A 23,501-nucleotide genomic window follows, 5' to 3' on the forward strand; every position below is an offset into this window, starting at 1 on the left:
TTCCACACTCCAAGAGATACCGATAACTACCGCCATCCAAAAGTAGTGAAAAAATTGACAACAGTTCCACTCTCTCAAGATGGAAAGGCAGCGAAAGCTGACGATAGTCAAAGCTCTCAAACGAAAAGTGAAGTGTTTCACCTCCGCTGCCCGTCGGCCTGAAGATAGCGCAATATCGGGCCGACCCACGGTGGAGGTGAAGCAAGCGTTAACCGCTCGCCATACGTGGATCCATCCCGAAGGTATTGCAAAGCCGGGCCGAGCCGCGGTGAAGGTGAAGCAGGCATTAAGAACTCCCCATACGTAGGCCGATCCCGAAGTTATTGCAATACCGGACACACTTGCGGCGGAGGTGAAGCAGACGTTAAGCGCTCGCCATACCTGGGTCCACCCCAAAGGTAGTGCAATGCCGGGCGGAAACGCGGTAACGATGAAGCAGGCATTAAGAACTCCCCATACGTAGGCTGATGCCGAAGATATTGCAATACTGGGCCCACTGGCGGTGGAGGTGAAGCAGGCGTTAAGCGCTCCCCATACGCGGACCCATCCCAAAGGTTCCAAAGGGCACGTTATAGGTTCCCGAGTCCACATGAGGTACGTGCCATTGATCTTTGACCCTTTCTGTACTATCACCAGGATCGGCTCACATGATTATTTTTTCCCTTAACGGACGCCGAAAACAACTACGGAGGTTAGTCATACACTGCTTTCGCTGTAAAAGGCAGCAAAATGTTGACATCCGAGTAGACCGATTTGTCGACGCTTTAGGAATGTGCGTGAGGAGCGGTGCCTTGGGGGTGGATGGGGGGGAGGGGGGGTCTGTCGCTTAATTTCGGGGGGGGGGGGGGCTCTGTGCCCCCCCTTGGGAACGTGCCTGAGTCTAGGGTCATCAGCCTTACAAGTGAAGAAGCTTTAGCCCAAATAGTGTGATTCCATATATTTGGGCTGCCTAAAAGTTGCAATCTTTAAATCAAAATGGCTTACACATCCAATCAAATTCATTACCTTTGTTTGAACAAAAATGTGACCATTTTTCATCGTAACATACGCAGTTTAAGAAAAAACGTAAACCTGTTGACCTCATTTTTGTCGGTGCATAATTTCCTGTATGACGCCATTGCAACAAGTGAAACTTGGCTTCTTGAACGATGAAATCGTAGATGTTCCATGGTACAGATTAACATCCCGCCCTCGTGTGTCACGTTATCGAGGGGTGGTGTCACCCTGTTAGTGAGAAATAATCTCGATTTTACAGTACTGCCTTCGAATACATTCCCTTCCTGCGATATTGAAGCACTGTTTGTGAAAATAGAAACCGGTTATATTGTAGGGGTGGTCTATCGACCTATCACCGCGAGCCTTGGCAGTTCTCTCGATAACATGGAATCAATTTTATGTTGCTTACAAACTGCCAAGCTACGCAGCTTGTAAACGTTGGTGACGTGAATATAGATGTACTTAATCCAATACGCAATGATTATTCTTATCTCCTTAAATCGATTAATTTCCAAAATTTGATATGTCAACCAACGCGTGTAACAAGCACTACGGCTACTCTAATAGATCATTCACTGACGAACATCGAGTGTGGGATCGATAGTGCGATCTACAGTCGGCCTCTTTCAGAGCATTTGCCTATCCTCACGGCATTTAACAGCCAAAGTCTAAAGAACAAAGAAGACAGGAGGCTTATAACCAGGTTAGATTAGAAGAAGTTTAGAGATAAAATCCTTGAGGTCGACCTTGAGAAAGTGTACAATGATAATGCACACATATAGTTTTCCGAATTAATTACCTTAATTAGCCATTTGATAAATGAGTGTAGCAGTACATATACTCGAAGTTCTTATAATCAGCCTATCTGTCCATGAATGACGACACAAATTTTGGAAATACTTAGAAGAAAACATACTGTTATAACAAATAGAGGCATAATGGGAGTAATGCCTAATATTTAGGTAGTAAGGGACATTTCGGAACAAAGCGGTGTCCATAATGAGGGTCCGAAAGATATATTTTAATTCAGAACGTATCAGTCAAGCTGCCGGTAATTCCAAACTGTGGCGAATAGTAAATGAGGTTATTGGTAAAAAAGCAAAAAAAACTGTGTTTATCCTCCCACTGTCGATGCAGACAGTGTCGAAGACTTCAACACATATTTTACTACTGTAGGTCCAGCAATAGCCGCTCAACTACCACAGCCAAATAGTGAAGCTCCTCCCGCTCCTAAATCCAGTAGTAAATTCGTTTATTCTAGGAGAGAGAGAGACCTCAGTGACATCATTTCAAACATTTTAAATACACTAAACAATAAAGCGTCAGGCCCCGGTGGCATTTCTGTAAAGGTGTTAAAGGAAAATATTGATATATTAGGCTCAGTTTTGTGTCGAATGTTGAATCACTCTATTACTCAAGCAATATATCCAAATTCTCTAAAAATTGCCAAGGTCATTGCAATACACAAAGAAGGTGATCCGTCTGACCCTTCAGATTATAGGCCGATCTCTATTTTAAGCATAATGAATACTGCTTTTGAAAAAAAAAATGATCGAATCGGATAAAATTATTCCTTGATAAGTACTGTCACATATAAGAGGGAAGATAAAATAAAATGGTAGACGAAGAAACGTTTCAAGACGACGACGAGGATGGCGTTAAGAATGACGTGGATTAACTGAAGACGAAAGAAGATAAAGAAGTTCTCAGTGAGGTGGCAAGAGATGATTGGTTGAGAAGTATCCGGTGAAATGGAAAGCGATGATTGGTGGAGAAGAGAAGAAGACGAAGAGAAGGATTACGTGGACTAGCAAGAAGGCTATAAAAGGCCGAGGAAGGGCGATACACGGGGGGAAGAAGAAAGCAGCGGAGACTCGGCGGGTCAGGGACGGTTCGACCGGAAGAGAGCGACACCGGCTACTGCTCCGGCGTGCTCGTGTTCTACCGCTTTGCACCGCAGACTTCCTGCCGTTCCTGAGCCCGTTCCGGGGAGTCCACGGAGGACGCCACCACCTGCTACGGCCAGGGGTGTCTCTACCGCTGTTGCCACCCTTCCGGGTGGTGCCCCAACGCTAACATCATCGGCCACACCTCCACGGGCGCTTGGACCGGGAGCGAGTACGACGCAACCAACGACGCCTCCAGCGACGCCAGCCCTCGAACGTCGAACGCCACTCCGACGCCGGCTACGGGACCCGCACCACGCCACATTCGCACCCAACCAGATGTGAGCATGAACGCCAACCACTCTCAATAGAACGCTAGTGGCAGTGTTACCGGTTCGTGTGTACTGATAGTTTTTATATCATGTCTGTTAATTTTGTTAGGTTTGTGTGCTGCTGTTCGTGTCGCGTGGGTTGTATTAAATGTGCATCTGTGTGGGTACACCTGTCGCCCCGTCCATTCTTTCGGCCAGAGTGTTCTCCGGAGGGGATCCGTGACAAGTACAATGTGCTCTGCCATCCGCAACATGGCTTCAGACCTCGTTTCTCAACAGCTACTGCAGTCATCACGTTAACGCAAAAGATAAATATGGCTTTACAACTAAATAAACTAGTCGCTGTCGTCTTTTTCGATTTAAAGAAAGCATTCGACACAGTGGATCATTGCATCTTAGTGGACAAACTTAAACATTGTGGGTTTCGAGGCAAATTATTTGACTTTTTATCAAGTTATATGCACGATCGATCTCAGGGCGTGAAAGTCATTAAGATAACTTCTTCAAAACAAAATATTGTAACTGGAGTCCCTCAGGGCTCCGCAATGACCTGCAACAAATTATAGACTCTGCAGAAGTATTGATGTATGCAGATGACACATGTATTATAAGTAAGGGCGGATAATATTGCAGAACTTAGTCATAAGGTAAATCTAGAGTTAAACAGAATTTCCGACTGGTGCTTGGCTAACAAATTAACAATTAACACAAAGAAAACAAATTATATTGTTTTTCAGTCGCGCTTCAAAATAGTAGATACTACACCTTTAAACATACATATAAATTACTTCCCACTGGATCAGACAAGCTCTTACAAATACCTTGGGGTAATTTTTGATACGCATCTGCCATGGGAAGATCATATAACGAGCGTCTGCTCTAGATTGACATCTGGTTGTAACGGCTTAATTCTAGCCCCCGAGCACTTTGACACCTAAGTATTACGGGTTATGTATTTTGATATTATTGAAAGTCGCTTAAGGTATTTAATCGACTTGTAGGGATGGGCGTATAAAACTATACTAAATCCGATTATTAGGCTCCAAAAACGCGCAATTAGAATTATGTCTCATTCTAAGAATTACGAACACACGGCTCCATTATTCCACCAATATGGCATGTTACCATTTCACTATTCAGTAGAGCATTTCATTGTGTGTTTATAGGGTTGTTAGATTCAACCCCCCATTCGGCTTATCCATATTTTACTCGTACAAGAATTGTAACTGCAGGTGATTTTAATCTCGCACCATGTAGTAATATATACGGAGAGCGTACGCTACAGTTCACAGGCATTAAAACCTGGAACGGAGTCCCAGCGGGTGTCATTAACTCCCCGAACTTCCCTAGTGCCCTGAAACAATATTTTCTTTCTTTGTTAAAGACAGAGTTGATAGATCTGTGCAAAGCGAGGAGAATTATATTTTTAGACTATTTTCTGCTTATTCTGTGTATTTAGTAGGAAGCGATTGTGTTGTTTTGTTATGGATTGAAATGTCATATTGCTCTAGTTCTTGCTCATTATGTACGTATTGAATTTCATAAATTGTATGCTTTATCAAGCAGTTCAGTACTAGTCCATATTGTTTGCAATTATTTGTGGAAAACGTGAAAGAAATTGACTTAATAGTACACATCCTTACATTGGGATATGTATCCTCCTTTATTTTAACTGTGCCCCTTACACTGTTCTTTGGTGCTCTGATGTATTCACTTACTTTTAGTTGACTTGAGAAATAACAATCAAGAACATTTTATACGCAATTACTGCTGCTCTTTTTTTATTCCTGCTGTACTAGGATTTCCTTTATATTTATTATCGGACCTTCAACTAGCCTTCGGCAACAGGTCCGACAAGTGATTGTTACTTGTGTATAATAATCTGAAAAAACAACAACATCTAAACATCTTTCTACAGGCCTATTTCATTAGCACGGATTCCCTGTAAGCTTTTAGAGCCCATTATATATACTAATCTCGTTTCTTTTCTTGAAAGCAACTCGTTCTTCACTTTTTGTCAGCACAGTTTTAGCAAGAATTTTTCTTGCGCGACTCAACTCTTGTCAGTTTTCGTTAAAACGTGCTAAAGACGAAGACGAAGGAACGCATACGACAGGACTGGCGGGACAGGAGTGCGCCATTCCTGTCGTATGTGTTCCGTCGTCTTCGTCTTTACCGCTTTTTCATGAAAACTGTCAAGACGGGCCAAGTCGCCCAGATGAAGGTATTGTTTCAACTCTTGTATTTTCCTAATTTCTTAGCATCGTCTTTAGATGGAGGCTTACTAACGGACTTTGTCTTTCTAAACTTTGCTAAGGAACATCGTTTACTCATTTTAAAAATAAGTTCCCTGAAAATTGAGCCAAATGTTTTAAAACGGATTAAATGTTTCTTGACTAACGGCTCCCAGCTTGTACCAGCTGACGACTCGTTATCATCATCGTGTTCCGTAACATCTGGTGTTCTTCAAGCTTCCGTTTTGGGCCCTTCACTCTTTTAAGTTGATATTAAGTCTTTTCCGCAGCATTTTCCTTCATAACCAGACACTGAAAGAGTAATTTTTTCTTAAATCCCATCATACATATGATCGCTTGTTGATGATCCGGGTCATGTTGCCATGCGTAGCTACAAAACGAATGTGTTTTCTAATTCTTCCGTACCTAAGGTTAGCGCAGAGTGGAACCATCATCCGCCCCTTATTGCCTGCACGGAAAACACGCAGTCCTTCAAGACAGCGATCACACAGCATGTCATCGGACAAGCATCTACATAATGATTATTGCTTTTGGTTGTACATTTTTAGTGTGCATAACCATTTGTTTTTCCATCCACACTCTTTCTAACGCCCCTGTAGGCACTGAGGGTATTGTAATAAATAGGTAAATAAATAAATAAATAAATAAATAAATTCTACAACATATTGTTACCTGTTACGTGGATACCGAAGATATGAGCTTTGTGGGATTTTTCGATAGGGAAGAAGCGGAATATATGCGAGTGCACGAGGTTCTTTAACGCAATAAGGACAACATTTGGAAAAATTCGAGCGCTACAAGTTATTCCCATGCTGTCTGAATAGGCTCAGTAGTGGAGCACGCAGGCACTATAGTGCGACCTCTCCCTCTAATACCGTTAGTATGGGTCTTCTGGCTTGGAGGGAGTCACGGCATTTACTATCCGTTAAAGTTGTCTGGAACCATAGTTCCGCCCCTGTCGAATTGCGCTCAACACTTTGTGTGAAGATTCCGAAACTATGCTTGCACTTCGGCCGGGTTGGGGCTTTCTTTATCTGTGGCCGTGCTCGAGTCCGTTTCATTCACTTCCTCGTTCGGGCGTTTCTCAAAAGGCGTTTGCCGACAGTTTAAGAACTGTGACGAAACAGCCTCGTCTGCGCAGGCTGCCAGCGTGAAAAATAATCCGACGCGGCGTGGATGTACGTCGCTGCTGCGAAGAGTCAAGAATCAAGATACGCTATCATGGCAGGGCCCCTCAGACATAAAAACTCGCTGCTGGTGTGGAGGGCTTTCGCACTCCGTTTCCTTGGCAGGACCGGAGTGCAACGGTCTCCTCCAGTGTGTGACTGAATTAGTACAAACCTGCGCAACATGTCTTCCTCGGTGTCTTTTGTCTTGGTATTATTGCTACCAGTGTCCATGAGCGGTAAGTTCAGTTAATAGCACTTGCGTTTTTCCTTTCACTGTTTATACTTTAATTATCGGCACTTCATTATCCAAACTGACAGCTGCACGGACGGATTGTCGATTTATTCAGGACATGTGAATTATGTCAAAGGTTATGTCAGGTTACGTCCGCTTTGCTGGTACTTTTTTCCTTTTCCTCTATCCATTCCTCTCATTCACTATATCTCGTGACATAAGTAATGCTATCGCAACTGAACCTTAGTCTATTTGAGCTCCTTATTTTCTCTGCATTGAGCCCCTCAATTTGGCCAACTTTTACTTTGCGCTTCTAGGTGTTAATCTGGATTTTAAAGAGACAAACTTAATTTTGTGCACCTCAAGAAGAAACGGACAGGAACAGCAAAGAAAAATATGCGGAGTAAAAATTTTAACATGCTATCAAAACTTTATGTGGCTCATTCAGCAGATTAAAGAAAGTCTAAAGTATTTCGAATTTCTAAATTTGCAGTGACAAGAATGTGAAAAGTGTGCCGTAATTTACTCGAAGACAATTTACATATAAGTTACACGCTGTGGCTGGCAGTTTCCTACGATGTGGCAAAGGCACCCAATTTTAACACACCGCAACCTATAGACATCTAACAAAAATTCATGGACAGTCAATGACATGCAGCCCCAAGCGTACATAGTGTTATGTAATTAGAGTTGGCACAATGATTTCTCACGCTGGCTCTGGCTTCCGTTCATCTACGTGCCCAACATACCTTGCGAAGCATTATGATGCCTACATATGTAATTGGTTCAAAAAGGGTCACAAGTTTCTCGAATGTGGCCCCTAACATGACCCTGCTGTTAACCACCCGCTTGTCTCCCGCTTCTCATAACACACGACCCAAATTTCTGCGAAGTGACATGTCGATAAGGTTTTCAAAAGCGCCTCGTATCTTCTCGCCGGCGCGCTGGAGCCAAAGTACGCCAGCGAAAATACCATCGGAGAACGAACATACAGATGAATGTGCACCCATCTTTGCAGGTGCACTCTTCGCGGAAAGCTCCAAGATCCTCTTGGCGATATAACAACATGAACTGCTAGCCAGTAATCTGAGAAACTTCTGTCATTTTAATGACCTTGTGTTGGCTCAGAACGCTGACTGTATTGGATATTTTCCCCCTCAAAGTCCGGAAGACGTCATTCGCTTGTTTGGGCAGTGCACTACACCTCGCTGCTTGCCTAGTCCCTGCAGCAGCGAACTTGTTGCTATCAAAAGCACGATTTCTCAGTTGCCACTGCAACTTCCTCGATCCCCCTCACGTACCAGGCAGGGAGCCTATGCCCGATAACCAGCGGTGTTTGCCCGCAAGGATATCTCTAAAACCAGTACATACACTCTATCAGTAGACCTACAAGCGCACCAGAGTGATGACAGTTTTACACTACTGAAAACACCGCAAACGGAGCTGTTGTGTCTCGCTTTACTTCACGGCAACGTCTTTACGCGGCCATGTTTGTTCACCTTCAAATTTTCGACTGAAGCAACGTAATGACTATTCGACAGAAAGTAGCGGATGATAGAGCGCTGACTGCTAATTCGTTTTTACTTGGGAGCGCCAAGGTTTAAAGGGACACTGACGAGTAACAATGTATAAGTTTACACTGACGAAATCATTAACAGCGGTAGCGTAAGGAATGTCGCTGAAGCCAACGTTTCCACAAGGATATCTGCCTTCGTAATGAGAGCCGCTGTCAAGGCAGAAAAAAGTAGTTGCTGCCCTGTCGAAGAAAAGTTTCATTGTCGAAAAGTTGGCGTCAGCGACATTCCTTGTTTTACTGTACTGTTAACCACTTCAAGCCTCCATCTTCCTGCGAATATCTTTCTTGTTTTATAGACTGATGGAGTATCTTAGGAATTAATAAGCAGTACGACAGACGCGGTCAAGCAAGTGGAAACTGCAGCTGTCGCTCTGCTTAAAAACAGTCCTATGTATTTCTCACCAACAAGGCCGAACCTCAAAGCTCGTGATGAAGCAGTCTTTCAAAACTCCATTTCGGTTAGTCTTGCGGTAATACTTACTCTATTTATTCGTGATACAACCGATCCCTTACAGGACCAAGACAGTAGCGGGATGCAGATCGTACATATGTGCTCACCGGTTATAAGAAAACTGTGTGTCGAAACAAGCACTAGAACGATCAGTACATAAATATGAAGTTGTGACAAACTTACCGAAATTCCGAAGACACAAGGGCGAACTCCTTTAGGCTAACTGCAGAAGCAACGCAGTCTGTAAGTTGGTTACATTCCCTTGCTGCTCGCGCAAAAAAAAAAATGAATTTCAAGGAGTCTTTATGAGATCTTGATTCAGTTGAATGTATACGTGTATTCTGTTGTATCCTAAATCTCATTTTCTTTGCATAATAATTTTTGTTAGCTAAGGCTGTGTTCGTAACATTGTTAAAAAAGTTTAGCCTCTACTGCTTTCATCGAAGTTGTAGTAACAATAAGATGGCTTTTTCATAAAGGAGCAAAACAGAACCTACGTTCCTATAACGAGAATGAATGAAACGCAGTGATGCAGGCTGCACACTTTCTAATTTGAGTTATTGTTTATTTGTATGTAGATTCCAAACCTTTGCCTGCATATTCCAGTATAACGCGCACTAAGATCTTGGAAGCGATTAACTTCGTTTCGGCAGAAGCAAGCTGGAAAGTTCGGCAGATGAATCCTAAGCTTTTATTCACTTTGCTAACAATATTGATAATGTGTCGATTGTATTTTAAGACTGAAAGTTTGGTAACGTCGCTTTTCTGAAAGGATTGCCCGGCAGTGTGTATTTGACGTCTAGGGGCCAGTGCATGTGACTTATGGTGACGCGCATACAGTTTTTTTGTGCCCATTGAGTGCCCCTAATTCAACCTCAGCGATCTCAGACCCGTTTACACTCATACTGACATATTGCCGGTCACTAGGTAGAAGCATTGAACAACGTTAACGTTTCATAGAGTTGTATTTAATTTAAAAATTAGTTTGCTGTGACTCACTTTAACAAACGCTTCCTTGAAGTCCAAGTATATCATGCTAAGTTGCACTCTTCCATCAACCAGTTAGGCAATATAATGAATTTTCTCTACTAGATATGTCACTCTCGTGCACGGTCTCCTGAATCCCACGCTGACATTCGTTGGAAAATAAATACATACCTTGAAAAGAAAAGAAATTCCTGATGTGCTTAGCAACTACGCGCTATAATACCTTGCTCGACGTGGACTTTAAGGCAATCGACCAGTAAATTAACACAATAGGTTGATTACCAGACGAAAAAATCATTTTTTTTAAGATTTGCGGCGGAATCTCAGCGCCGGTACGCATCACTGTGACGTCGCAAATTTCAAAGTATTTTCCTCCTGTTTGTAATGATAAATGGTAAATGTTCTCAATACTTGCTAAGTTCAGTCTCTGGCTCCTCTGCAATACCGTGTCGTCCATCTAGCTTAAGAATGGTAACCGGGTGTGGGCACGCACCGTCACAATTAACGTCGCGGCGAGATGGTGCGGAAACTTCAAGGTGACGTTGCCACCTGTATTTCGCTTTGGCGTGTTTTCTACCTCACCAAGCTCCCTTTCCCAGTAAAAGCGGCTTTTTTTTTGTATTGCAGGAGGGTCACTTACTGCTAAAGCTTGACTAATATTTCTCTTTAGTTCCCGTTTAAAAGTTTATAAGGCTGGCGTTTCAGAATAAAGTTATGTTGGTAGTCGGCGCTTATATTGTTCTCTGCCTTATTTTCCCGCTTATTTCTTTGACGACGCCTTAGTTGGAAATTTTCAAGGTTACTTTCTCATCGTTTCTTGAAAGACAAATTGCTGGATGCTTTTTTTTTTCCTTTGCAGAGATCTGCTATCGAGACGAGTCCGTTTTCGACAGAGGTCTGAGAAAGCTGCTCGGCTCAGATCGATTTTCCGAAATAGATTTGCCGGACTTTATGCACAACGTGGATGAATTTTTGGACCTGAGAGCGGGCTTCTCGGATGGCGTGCTGCGCGGCCTCGGCAGCGCTCGGAGGAGCGGCGAAGCCGTGTTCCGCGTTGACGACTCCGGCAGCCAACTGACTTTCCATATAGTGGGAGGGCCCCTGGAGGCTTACTATGCCGCAGGACTCCGGACTGGTTTCCTACGAGCAACTGTAGACCTACGCGCACGCATTCCACATTTCCAGGCTTCGTTCACCGTCCAAGAGTAAGCGACCGGGGTATCGTGACCACCGTATGTTGCCTTGGCGCATAGTGCGTAGAGTCATCATCATCATCACCATCACCATCATCAACAGCAGCAGCATAGCAGCAGCAGCAGCAGCAGCAGCAGGGGGCTATTTGAAGTTCACTGCACAGAGCCTTTCCTGCGTCAGCTATCTCTGTCAGTCTTCCCCGTAGATTACAATATCGCAACACACCGGTTAGTCCCCTACAGTTATCTACTGCGCTTCTGTACCCGCGGCTCCCTGTTCTGTTACTGTAACTGAGCTTCAAAAACATCTCGAGTTAGACAAGTCGCTATACGCATTGATGAATGAAAAAAGAAACAGCACGAATAACATGGATAAATAGGTCAATAGAGAGATAGAAACTTTATTTTTAACGACTCTTTGCCCAAGTCCTCACCCAAATGGGCAGAAGAAGTGGGACAGAGGAAATTTTCTGAAGGTACACAGAACGAATACATGTTGTTTCAGCGAAAACTTTCAAAAAAATTTGAACATTGCCTGTTGCAGATAGCACACTAATAGTCCGTGAGGTGATCCACTCAATGAAGTGATATTGCACAAAAAAATTAAAATGCATAATCAACCGATCAATAAGCATTCACTAATAAAGTTTTAAACTAATTACCTTATGACACATATTGCTATCTTCCAGTTCTAGCGGGTGAGACTGCAAGGTGTATTCACTCGAGAAAAGAATCGTGTGGATGACACCATTCACAAGATATGCGCTGTCAAACTTGCGGCAGAAATGCACTGTGGTTCTTTTACTTTCTTAACAAAACGTCGTCTTATGCATTGAAACACAAAAGTAACATGAGTGCCAATGCATTTTCTCCGAGAAGTTCGAGAATTAACATATCGAAGTAGTGTCGTCCTGAGAATTCGTTCCAAGTGGATCCGCCTTGCAACCTCCCCGGCTAGGATTTGTAAATTGCAATATGGTTGACAGCCGATTTAACGAAGTGATGATCACGCTCGAATTATTTAGTTAAATCTGGAAGTTCGTAAAATAGAGTAAAATATTTTTCGGTCCTTCAAAATCTAAAATTGTAGCGTAGCCTCACACAAATTTACCGCGGCATTATATTTGCCGCTAACCCACGCTTGCGCGTGTAAAAAATCCGCGAGAGCGGCGCAACCACCGCCGGCCCTAGCGCCATCTGGTAGGTAAAAACGCTACGAACTGCTGAGTCCGTTGTTCACTGCATGAGCGTAGCGTGCAGCCTCGTCAAAATAAAACTAGGGCCGTGACTGAAAAAAAAAAAACTTAATTATGTGGTTTCATGTGCCAAAACGACTTTCTGATTATGAGGAACGCCGTAGTGGGGGACTCCAGAAATTTCAACCACCTGGGGTTCTTTCACGTGCACCTAAATCTAAGTACACGTGTGTTTTCGCATTTTGCCCCCATTGAAATGCGGCCGCCGTGGCCGGGATTCGATCCCGTGACCTCGTGCTCCATAGCCACTAAGCAACCACGGCGGGTAGGGCCGTGACCAGGGCGCCTAGATGTTTTAACGCGATAGCGTTCGAACGCAAGCTTGAAGAAAAACCCGTTTGGGTCAAACTTGGAAAGAAATCAGAGCTTTTCTTACTCATTTATTTCTAGAAAAGTTTCTTTAGGTCGGCTTTAACGCGAGCTAGTTTCGTTAATTTGGGTTGATGACGACATTGAACCTGATTGGTACCGGCTGGGGAATGGAAATTTCTTCATTAGGTCGGGAACTCCGTCAAATCGGGTTTCGTTTGATCGAGTTTCTACCGTATGTGCCATAAGGTAATTAGTTGAAAAATTAATTTGTGAATTTTTGTTAACTGGTCGATTATCCATTTGAATCTTTTGTGCAAGTAATGGCCGCCTCTTTGAGTAGACCAGCTCATGAGCTAGAATTGTGCTATCTTACACAGGCAATGTTTTTTTTTTTTATTTCAAACGGTTCGCTGAATTACCCGGTGTACAGAAAGGGCAGCGTCATACCGCCGTCGTCGTGTGCCCTTCCCCCATCTTCAGTCGGGTTAGTCAACTCAGGCACGTTTTACAAGGCTATAGATGACGACGAGCATCATTTTGTGGCCCGTAGGTGTTGAGCCAATCGATTAAACCCCTCCTCCTTTCCTGCAGAAATGCTCCGCGGAACAGCTCACCCATTGTCCCTTAGGTACTTGCCGATGAGCACGTACGACGACGGTAAAAAGTTATAGAGCAAATGTCGGTATATGCCATGATATTTTATGAATACGTGCCCCCTCACCCATGTGACCTTTACTCCAGCCGCGTCTAACATGACATAGTGAAAGCGAACTTAGTCTGTAAAAAATATATATATATATACATATATCGCAATTTTTTTTAGAGTGGGTTCAGACATGACAATACAGTTTCTCCGTGTTTTTGAGGAGTATGCCTTTAAAAACAAACAAACAAGGCAAATAGACGAATATTTATGTGAGCACCTCGTTAATTAACCTGCTGCGCGTATTGATGCAATCTAACCAGCCGAGGCAGCTTATTGAACGGGGCATCCTGCTGAAAGGAACAATGTACTGTTGGGCACGGGTTCTAATCATGTCCTGCGATGGAGCACAAATTTGTCGAAGCCGAAACGGTAAATTCCCGTTACACTTAGATTTGAACGTAAAATTTAAAAATTTGGGACAGCAATGTTAATCGAGAAGCCTGCGCCTTGACGTCGCGCATTCCCGGGATACAGGTAATAGAACTTCAAGCATTGTGAACCAACTTCATTATTGCAGTCTCCCAGGCACAGGATGATTGATTTCGCTCCCCTATTCTCGTAATTACAACCATGTCTTTAAGTTGCTTTCACCGTATAGCTTTGTTTAGGCCACACTTGTAAGTTCTCAAACGCATTTCCGGTAACTGTACGGGCTCTAGTTAGCAACAGGTTCCTTTTTCCCTTTTAGTGCTGACTGTATGCGTGCATATGCAATTCCAAGCAACACATGCACCGCGCAAGCTTTCCGTTATCGAAGAGGAGAAAAATTTGAATTTACCGGATATAAATTTTCATAGCATGTCACCGAACAAAGCTGTTCACACCTCACTGTCGATTTCTCCTAGATAATTACTTCTGCAAGCAAGCGTCGAGAGGGTCAGTATCTGTGCGAGTGAAGCAGCATCTGTCTTTCTTTCTTTCTTTTTTTTTGATAATTCAAGGTCATCGCCGAACGAACTTCGTGTTGAGGTGCATGGAGTGAGGATGTCTAGGATTCGTCTGTTATTCGACGAGGAAGACGACGTCATTTTGTACGGAGCTGTCTACGACATCGTATTCGACCAATTGAGGCCTTTCATTCAGAAGAAGGTCGGCGAAGCCCTGGTTCAGGAGCTCCGAAAATTGGCAGCGGACGCACTCGGGGCAGTGAAGCTATACGCAGTGGCTAGCACGGAGCGCACCGTTCGTGCAGAAGGTGAGTAAAGCTAGTGGCACACGTACCAGGCCGAAACGGTATTCACGCGTTAAGGGCAAGTGGGGAATGGGACAAGAATGGTTGTACAATTAGGGTTCCGTGCTTTCGCGGAAAGCTGAAGCACAGGAAAGCATGTGCGCCGAGCTTATGTTCAGATGGTGGGTTCCAATGGAAAGTGTCGGTGTTCTAGGTAAATAACAACACGAAAAAGAGTGCATATGGCCAATTCAGTTCATTTCTTATACCATTCTGGAATTTCACCGCACAGAAGCACCTTATATTTAGCGTATAATGAGTAGAAAGCATTAAAGGATGAATCATAAAAGAAGTGCAGTAGTTTTAGTCGAAAAATAGTGACGTTCAGAAGAAATCTTCCGCTAATTTAATGTTCTTTATCTTCTATATGTAACTAAATAAATAAATAAATAAATAGGTTAACCAATTGGCAATTAAATAATGTTCTTCCCGCACCTTCGTTTTGCAGACTCGCCAATTATCCGTGAGTGGAAAAATGGATTGAATGCTGCCTCGCGGTATTTGGCCCTCACACAGGGCAGACGTTCTAATCGACGTGACAGCAACGCATATTCGGGATCAAGCGGAGACGTAGGCAGGCTCACGGAACAGCGGCTGGAGCCTTATAGGGCTCGCAGGCGGCGCCCGCTGGGTGTCTTCGACGGCTGCCTGAAAACGCTTGTGGTCTCGACGGGATTCGAGCCCGCAGCTCTTCCCGACGATCTCGAACCGTTTGCTTTCTCCGTAGGCCAGGTGCAGGTGACGGCGGGCAACGTGACCGGCCTCTCGAACGTCTCCGTCAACGGCCACAGCTGGACGTCGGTCGGCGAGTGCGGTCTCCGGGCTCGGTTCGACCTGGCTTTCAAAGATGTCAGAGTGCGCGCGGCAGCATCGGTCGGCGCCTTCTTTGTGAGCACGAGCGCAACCTTCGACCTGCGGATCCCGGCATTGGAGGCCGTCCTAGAGATCCAAGAGTGAGTGAGTTTGAGTGGTGCTGTCCCTAGCGAAAAATTCCTATGCACGAACTGATAGGCCATTCGGCCCTTCGTACTAATACAGCCTATTAGGTCTATCGGTGTATTGATCTAACGGGTCTGTTAGTCTATTTATCTAATAGACATATTAGTGCATTAGTCTAATAGGTATATTAGTTTGTTAGTCCAACAGGTCTATTAGTGCAGTGTCCGATTACTCTATTGGTGTGTCGGTGTGAAAGCCAATTTGCATTTCACACATTGATCCTCAGACCAATACACCAGTAGACCTATGTGCACTCTAACTACTATATGCACTTGAACCTCGGGAAAGTGTTGGGCTTTTTGCGTCGGAATGCCAAAACGTTTCCTGTACCTACTAAAGAATTACTGTACAAAACCAATGTTAGACCACTTCTTGAATATGCCTGCATAGTCTGGGACCCTCCAGCAAAGCGAGACATTGATCAATTGGAAAGGATTCAAAATTTGGCTGCCCGGTTTGTGTCAGGCAATTACCGCAGTACTATTGGGGCGGAAAGTATAAAAGAAACGCTGAATTGGGAGCATTTAGATAATCGTCGACGTAAGTTGGAATTGAAATTTTTTCATGCTGTTTGCCATGGTCGTGTCGGCATTGAAAATACAAAATATTTGCTTGCACCCTACTGTGTCTCAGATCGAGTTGATCATATGTTCAAGGTACGGGAAATCACATGCAAGGCTGATTTACTTCGATTGTCTTTCTTTCCTAAAACAATCCGCGAATGGAACGAATTGCCGTCAAACATTGACTCTTTTATGTCTAATGATGTTTTCTTTTCTATGTTAGCATAAGCACGTTTAAGTTTGTGCCAATCACATGTGTATTTTGTGACTGATTGTGATTAGTGGTTATTTTTATGAGTTGTGTGACTGACACTGTGTGTATTTGTTTATATTTTTTGCGTATACCCTCCCCCACTGTAATGCCTGTTAAGGCGTTGTGGGTAATAAAGTAAGTAAATAAATACCGAAATTGAATGGGCAGCCGAAATTATTTCGGTATATGCGTAACTTCGTTATATCAATTATTACCGTCTATAACAATATATATCCTATGGGGTGCAAAATTGTAAATATGGAAATAAGAAGACGGTTTTGAAACCTGCGGAACCGCTGCATGGTCACGCAAGCGATGAAATTTCAATAGAAGAACCAAGGAATCTTCGGCGTGAGCAAAGCGCGACTTAGCATCCGACGCGACTGCTCTTCGATAGGTGGCTGCTGTTTGAATGCGATGGTCTTTTGCACCCGTTTTCCACTTGTCTCTTCGCGGTCGAAGAGCACGTGGCCCAAAACACAGCGCTGCATTGTGTGATCGAGGAGGCAAGCGAACTTCGCCACGCCATGCTTGGCTCCGCCGGCTCGTGACCTCCGAGATTGCCCCGATGTCAGTGATGAGACGTTCATTAGAGGGATCGCTCGACGTTTCTGCGCAGGCGCGAGTAAGAGCGTGTGCGAGAGAGAAAATCTGGGTGCTTTTGCTTCTGGAATATATGATTCTGCCTAGGCACTACGAAGAGGTTTGTTAGCGAGTGTTGTATGCGCTTGTCCCTAGGCGTGTCGGCATTGCGGAGTGGGGTCGAGTTTGTTTACGCTCGGACGGCCCCATTTGACGACCGCTGTGTCGGACGGACTGTCTCGCACTTGCGGCGCGCGTGCCAAGTCAGTCGTGCCGGACCATAGCTTCCCTTCGCGTTACGGCGATGTACCTTGGAAATAACATCACAGATGTTTCCGTGGGAGCAGTAGGGACCGTAGTAGAGGCCGGGCCGCATCTATTGAAAATCTAGAAGTCAGAGCGCCTTAGCAACCGCGTTTGAACGCGAGTGGCTGAAAGGCCGCCGGTGAAGCTTGACGCCCCTGCAACCGCTATGAGAATACGTCGCGCTATCCTAACGCCTCTAACACTAACGCTAACCTAACCTAACGTTACCTTAAGCAAACGTGGCCGAGACAAAAAGTATATAATCCTCACGGCGTAACCGCTGTTAGAATACGCCGCGCCACCCTAACGCCTCTTACACTAACCTAACCTGACCAAAACTAACGTTAATCTAACCTAACGTGGCCGAAACGCAAAGACAAAATTGTGCACGGCATAACCGCTGTGAGAATACGCCGCGCCACCCTACCGCCTTTTACGTTAACGTAACCTAACCGAAGCTCACACAAACCTAACCTAAACCTACGCTAACCTAACCTAACGTGAGCGAGACGTAAAGCCAATAATCTTCAGGGCATGATATCACGCAGTGGCGTTCAACTGCGTTTGCTAAGGCGCTGTGCATTTATTTCACTCCAAGGGCACCACTCAAAAATGCTTCGGAAAAGTCGCGGACATCAGCATACGAAAAGCCTGCCAAGAGCGAAGATACCGCACCGGGAAAGCAGGCCGGGCCTCTACTACGGCCCGTACTGCTCCCCCGGAAATATCAGTTATGTTTTTTTTTAAATGTACACCGCCGTAAGGGGCAAGAAATGTCTAATCCGGCATGACTGACTGAGCACCAGCGCCACAGGTGCGTGAAAATCTGTCCCACATACCTTCAGACAGAACGATCACCAAACGGGGCGTCCGTGCCCACTGCCTCACCACAGCGGGCAGCCAGCGTCGGAGCGTAAACAAACCCGACCCCACTCCGCAATGCCGGCACGCCTAGAGACAAACGCATACAACGCGCGCTTCTTTAAGAAAACTAGCATGTTTGCATTTGTCCAGCTGTCTCGCGTTCGATTTTGCCATGGAGGAAGGAAACTGACGAGAGGCCCTACCCCCTCCACGCGCTAGGAGAAAAGTGTGGAGGAAATGACGTAGTAGGGTATCCTCTTTTTTGCTGATTTTTTATTTCTTTGCCGTGGCGGCCACGCCTTTCGGGCCACAATGGCGGCTTTGCTTCGGTTCTGCGCACTCACACGCGTTGCTCAGTAGGTTTCGTACCGTGGCAAAGGCGCCGTGCGGGCAGGTTTGCGTTGGTCTCCGTGAACGTCTCGTGGGCTGCGTTAGCTGGACCGTGCTCTCCCGGATTTTGCTGTGCCCAAGTGAGACACGAGGAACTAAAGTTCGTGAAATGAACGCGCATGCAACGCTGCACGCAATGTACCGCGCTACGGCAATGGCAACGGCCGAAGGAATATCCGCGGGAAATATTGCCCTCTTTGGCGGAATCATGCTAACGTGCCATCGCAGGCCAAAACCGATGCGTTTCAGAATCTGTGCAATGAACGCCTTGCAGGTCAGTGATTCCTGCTTTTGACAGCGCATATGGTGCATTGGCGGCACGTAGACATAGGTTATGAATGCATAGTTCGTGTTCGGTAGCAACTTGCTTTTGTGCATATTAAAACACATGTTGCTTAACTGTTGCTTGTTCCTCGCATTACTTGCGTTAGCGCGAAGTCTTTTAAGCAGAGCGCGTTCGAGGTTCATGCACACCTGGACAGCTGTGTACCTCAATACACGTGCTGATAGGGCGTTAGGCAGAATATGTGCATTTTGCTGCCCTCGGCAACGTGCCCTCGGCGGCACGTAGACATAGGTTATGAATGCATAGTTCGTGTTCGGTAGCAACTTGCTTTTGTGCATATTAAAACACATGTTGCTTAACTGTTGCTTGTTCCTCGCATTACTTGCGACAGCACGAACTCTTTTAAGCAGAGCGCGTTCGAGGTTGATGCACACCTGCACAGCTGTGTACCTCAATACAGGTGCTGATGGGGCGTTACGCAGAATATGTGCATTTTGCTGCCATCGGCAACGTGCGCCTGCCAGCCGACGCTTCATCCTGGAAGATGGGAAAGAAACGGCTGCTTTGACTTAAGGAACGAATCCTACCTACGTCAGGCGTATCTTATCTGTGCACGCGAGAAGCGCAGGGAAGTGAAGATTAGCGGATGCGCTGCAAGAGTGAGCAAGGCTCCACAGAACGTACGCCTGCGAACACATCAAACGGCTGTTCCATGGTCGCACGTAGACCGTTTCTACGCGCGTACTGTTCGGCACCGTGCGCCGGCTATCGCAGAACTTTAGTTACGTGATGCTCCACTTACCGTGGTAAGAAGGCACCTCAGGCCGCAGTCTATGAATCTAAACGCGGAGTCAGAAATGACATTCTGCCTCCTCGCCGGCGCGCTGTCGTAGTGATGCGCGGCCACCCGAACTTTGTTCAATAAAGCACGACGATTCCTCAAACGAGAATGTGTTTGTGCTCATAAACTCCAAATGGATCACAAATGGGTCGGTGCGTCCTACGTGTCTCCAGTGCGTTCTTGCAGTGCAGTGATAATGCGTACACTTTTGTCGTATGGCCAGACGTCTAGCTCGCAAGACCGTCTGAGAGCCCCAGGAAGTCCAAGCAGAGAAAAACATGTATAAGGCCGCGATAAAGGAGACCTTTTTTAAAATTGCGCGAGAACTGAGCAGCGGCAGGTACCCGCGGTTGATGAGAATAGCTCATTTGGTTGGCCTGATAAAGCATGTTTATTTTCATAAAAGCCAGTAAAAGCAGCCGATTCGACCCACGGCCCAATTTGCGAAGTTTATTGTGAACTCCTTTCAACATGATTTCGGCAAAGGTAATGCAGTGAGACATCGCGATTACATGATTTTGTTTAGTATTGCTGCGGAGCGCGCGCATCCGAGCAGCCCGGTTGCGCGTAGCGCGGCGTGGTTTCGCGAGAAATGTAAACAAGAGAGGAGAGCTGACCCGAAAGGCGGAGCAACGCCACGAGAAACGCCAACTTCCGGCTTCACTTTAGCTTCACAAAGAGTGACGTCAGGGCCTCTCCTGAGTTTCCTTCCTTCGTGGATTTTGCAAACTTCGAGCAGGTTCGGGTTTTCTTGGGATCCCAGCACACGTGACTTCCTTTCAGGACCGGAACTAGCTGGATGCCAGCGGGATGACAGAACTCCGAACATCGAAGAATAGTGTCTGAGCCTTATATTCAAGGAGTAAAAGCTCCCAGATTTTCTCTCTCGCGCCCGCTCTTACTCGCGCCTAAGCACACACGGTTGGCGATCCCCCAAAAGAACGTCTCGTGGGCGTCACAGTCCGAGATTGCGCTCGGAGGTCTGGGAGGCCAAGTCCAGCTGCGGCTGCATGCGCGGCGCGCAGTAGGGAAACAGAGAATTGACAGCACTAATTTTTCGCACCGCTGCGTGTGCAGACCCCCGAGAGTGGGCTGGTGAGATCTTGGAGGTCACGCCCCGCTGCGACTGCCTGGGCGGCGCGCATCTTCCGCACCACGGCGTGTAGCCGCACAGCGTGGCGCGGCTCGCGCAGTCAGGCACGCGCAAGAGAGAGGTCAGTGGAGCAGCTACGCGCGGCGGTGAAAAAGATCAGTGTTGCTCGACGACGCATTCGGCGCGGAGGTCTTGAACTGCCGCGGCGAAGGAGCGTCGAAGCCCGCGGAAAGCGATGTAATCGGCGCGCAACGGTCGGGTAGTGTTTGGTTTTGGAGACGAATCTAGTTGATCATGTCCATTGGCAGGACAATTTCGCTTCGTTAAGACGAGGTTTTAGATGCGTAGATCTCTTTCGCGATCTCAAGTGAAACTTTATTTACTTTGTTATATCTGTTATTTCGTGATCTCCCGTTTCGTTATAAGGAGGTTCGAGTGCACGAATAAGAAAGAATAAGAAAACCTTAAGAGCTTCAACTCTGACGCTTTTCTTTCGAGGAATCCGTATGGGTTTTCTTTGTAGCAATTGCTACGAACTGGTGGATGTCCGATTTTCCCTTTATTAATTACTTCTCTCCCCCTTGCGGGTTTCCGCAGAACTACTACGTCGGAAACCTCATTTGTGTGACACTGAGAAGCAGTGAGCATGTTAGTCTATGGGTGCCGCCGCCGCTCAGCTTCAGTCGAGGGGGAGCGCTGAGTGGAGAAGCGGTCTCACAGTACAGCCGCCTTGCCTTGTTTTCACGTCTGCGAGACTTCCACGTCTCACGACTGCACATCTTTCCACGCATGGGCGCAGGCCTGCGCCCTTTGCACTCAGCGACAGCGTCCTCGCGCACGTCTTTCCTGTCCCTGAACGCTGTAACAACGCAGCTCACGACAACAGCGGAATCCCGAATCGCTTTCATTGGACGGGAAAGTGTCGGTTCTAACATCGTGTGTCACTTCTGATGACATTTCTTCAAAGCGCCTTCAAGTGCTTTCACCGTTTCACCTTTCAGGCGCTGCATTTTGTCAGATCTCACTATACTATACGAGGCTGCATTAACATATAGTGTGTTTTGTGCTCTGTGCAAGCCAAAATTACCGAATCAGTTGGGATCTCGAAAATGACAGCTGGTGCTACTACTATTCGTAATCAGAGATCACCGTATACCGTCCCGAAATTAGCTTTCCCAGTGACCTATAAGTAACATTCAGAAGAAACTTAGCAAAATGATGCCACTAGAAAAAAAGGTTTGCGGCTTTCTATATGAAGTGTCAAAAAATGTTCTACTCTTCTTGCAGAACGGAAGATTCACTTCGAGTTATCACCTACAACTTGACCTTTACGTCTAACGTCACGGTGACGACGTCAACTACGGGGGCTGTTGGCACCGTTTTCGACTTCTTCGGCGGACTGCCCGAGAAGACGCTAGAAGACGAAGATCTTCAGCTACTGAGCTCACCTTCGCTCAAATACGTTCAAAGAGTCGTCGACGCGGTTCGGAGCTTCATCGCCGATCCTCCGCCTGTACCGGTGCCGCAGAGTCAAGGGCGACCATCTGTGACTTTCCGTTGAGTGTTCCCACGCCAAGGAAAATATTTACACGAATTCTGCAAGGTCGTACCGTGAGCAGGCATGCGCAACATGTGAGAACATTCTTTACAAGAAGATGCCTACCACTACTAGTCGAAACGTATTGTTGAACTAGTTGGTTCATTATGGCAGCAAACGACATTAGAGAACACAAAGGACAAGCAGCGAGAACGAGACGCCTTCCGATCGTCTCGATCTATTTTCCTGTGTTTTGTGTTCTTTGGCGCAGTTTGCTACCTTACCTCGAAGAAACTGTAGATTCTTGTTAATAATGGTTTATTTCCTGTCGCGATTGGCGCTTATTCGATTGGTTCTTTTACATGAACGGTTCAAGCTAAAACTCCGAAAACTTGTATTTTTGCCTGGTTTCCTCTTTAATGTCTCTCGACAATGAACATACCGAAATAAATAAATAAGAAGGAACAAATATCGCAGCTTTCCTTTGCCAACAATACTAGTGTTTTCCGGGGGAAATATTGTATTTTTACCTCCACTTCTCACTACCTGACGTTCTTGCATTTAGCCATTATATATGTACTATGCAGCGGAAAACCTTTCTTCATTTTTGTAAACACGTTTCGTGGCAGTATATCCGAAGCCCCCGTGCCATACGCTTCGAGTACCACTATCGCTACTGAAAAATCTAGGATTCAGCGTGAACGTGCCAACCCACCACATGATGTTGCATAGTCATCTCTTTATTTAGAAAAAGAAAATTGTTTTTACTATAACAAATAAAGAGATGAGGAAATGTATACTCCCTTCACGGGGACATGGAGATGCTACACTTTTACCATGCAACTGTCGCCCATTACGAAATATTTTTCATGTTATCATCATCTTCGTCGTCGTCGTCGTCATCATCATCATCATCATCAGCAGCAGCAGAAGCAGCAGCACCAGCACCAGCTACAGCACCAGCACCAGCAGCATTAGGACGAGCACCAGCAGCTGCCGGCTATTTTTTATGTCCGCTGAAAGACGAAGGCCTATCCCGGCGATCTTCAATTACCCCTGTCTTGAGGTAGCTGACTCAAAATTCCTCCTGAAAACTAATTAGTTTCATCACCCCACCTAATTTTCTGCCGTCCTTGACTGCGCTTCCCTTCTTTTGGTACTCATTCCGTAAGTCTGATGGTCTATCGGGCATCTGCCCTACGCAT

The 23,501-nt window shown here is 45.7% G+C and overlaps 1 protein-coding gene across 5 annotated transcripts; it reads left to right on the plus strand.

Moving 5' to 3' along the window:
• The first annotated feature begins 2,578 nt into the window (after positions 1-2,578).
• On the plus strand, positions 2,579-23,093 carry LOC126529635 (uncharacterized). 5 transcript variants are annotated; one of them, XM_055069911.2, is made up of 5 exons: positions 2,579-3,223; positions 10,744-11,089; positions 14,293-14,546; positions 15,031-15,535; positions 22,047-23,093. In XM_055069911.2, exons 2-5 carry the CDS (start codon positions 10,836-10,838, stop codon positions 22,318-22,320), a joined length of 1,287 nt encoding a protein of 428 aa, XP_054925886.1. In that variant the 5' UTR covers positions 2,579-3,223; positions 10,744-10,835; the 3' UTR covers positions 22,321-23,093. The 5 variants fall into 5 exon arrangements, with proteins under 5 accessions (XP_054925886.1, XP_072140383.1, XP_072140382.1 ...); XM_072284282.1 differs by lacking the exon at positions 2,579-3,223 and adding an exon at positions 6,762-6,874 and having other exon boundaries at positions 15,031-15,539; positions 22,047-22,132; XM_072284281.1 differs by lacking the exons at positions 2,579-3,223; positions 22,047-23,093 and adding exons at positions 6,762-6,874; positions 20,744-20,855.
• The last annotated feature ends 408 nt before the right edge of the window (positions 23,094-23,501 follow it).

Source organism: Dermacentor andersoni, chromosome 9 (genome assembly GCF_023375885.2).
Source record: "Dermacentor andersoni chromosome 9, qqDerAnde1_hic_scaffold, whole genome shotgun sequence".
Lineage (NCBI taxonomy): Eukaryota > Metazoa > Arthropoda > Arachnida > Ixodida > Ixodidae > Dermacentor > Dermacentor andersoni.

What these genes read in the sequence shown, in the direction of transcription:
- LOC126529635 (XM_050177149.3), top strand. Translation starts at nt 6,820, where the DNA reads ATGTCTTCCTCGGTGTCTTTTGTCTTGGTATTATTGCTACCAGTGTCC. An exon ending in GCTACCAGTGTCCATGAGCG is followed by an intron (nt 6,875 to 10,743) that starts GTAAGTTCAGTT and finishes TTTCCTTTGCAG; the next exon opens with AGATCTGCTATCGAGACGAG. An exon ending in GCTTCGTTCACCGTCCAAGA is followed by an intron (nt 11,090 to 14,292) that starts GTAAGCGACCGG and finishes TGATAATTCAAG; the next exon opens with GTCATCGCCGAACGAACTTC.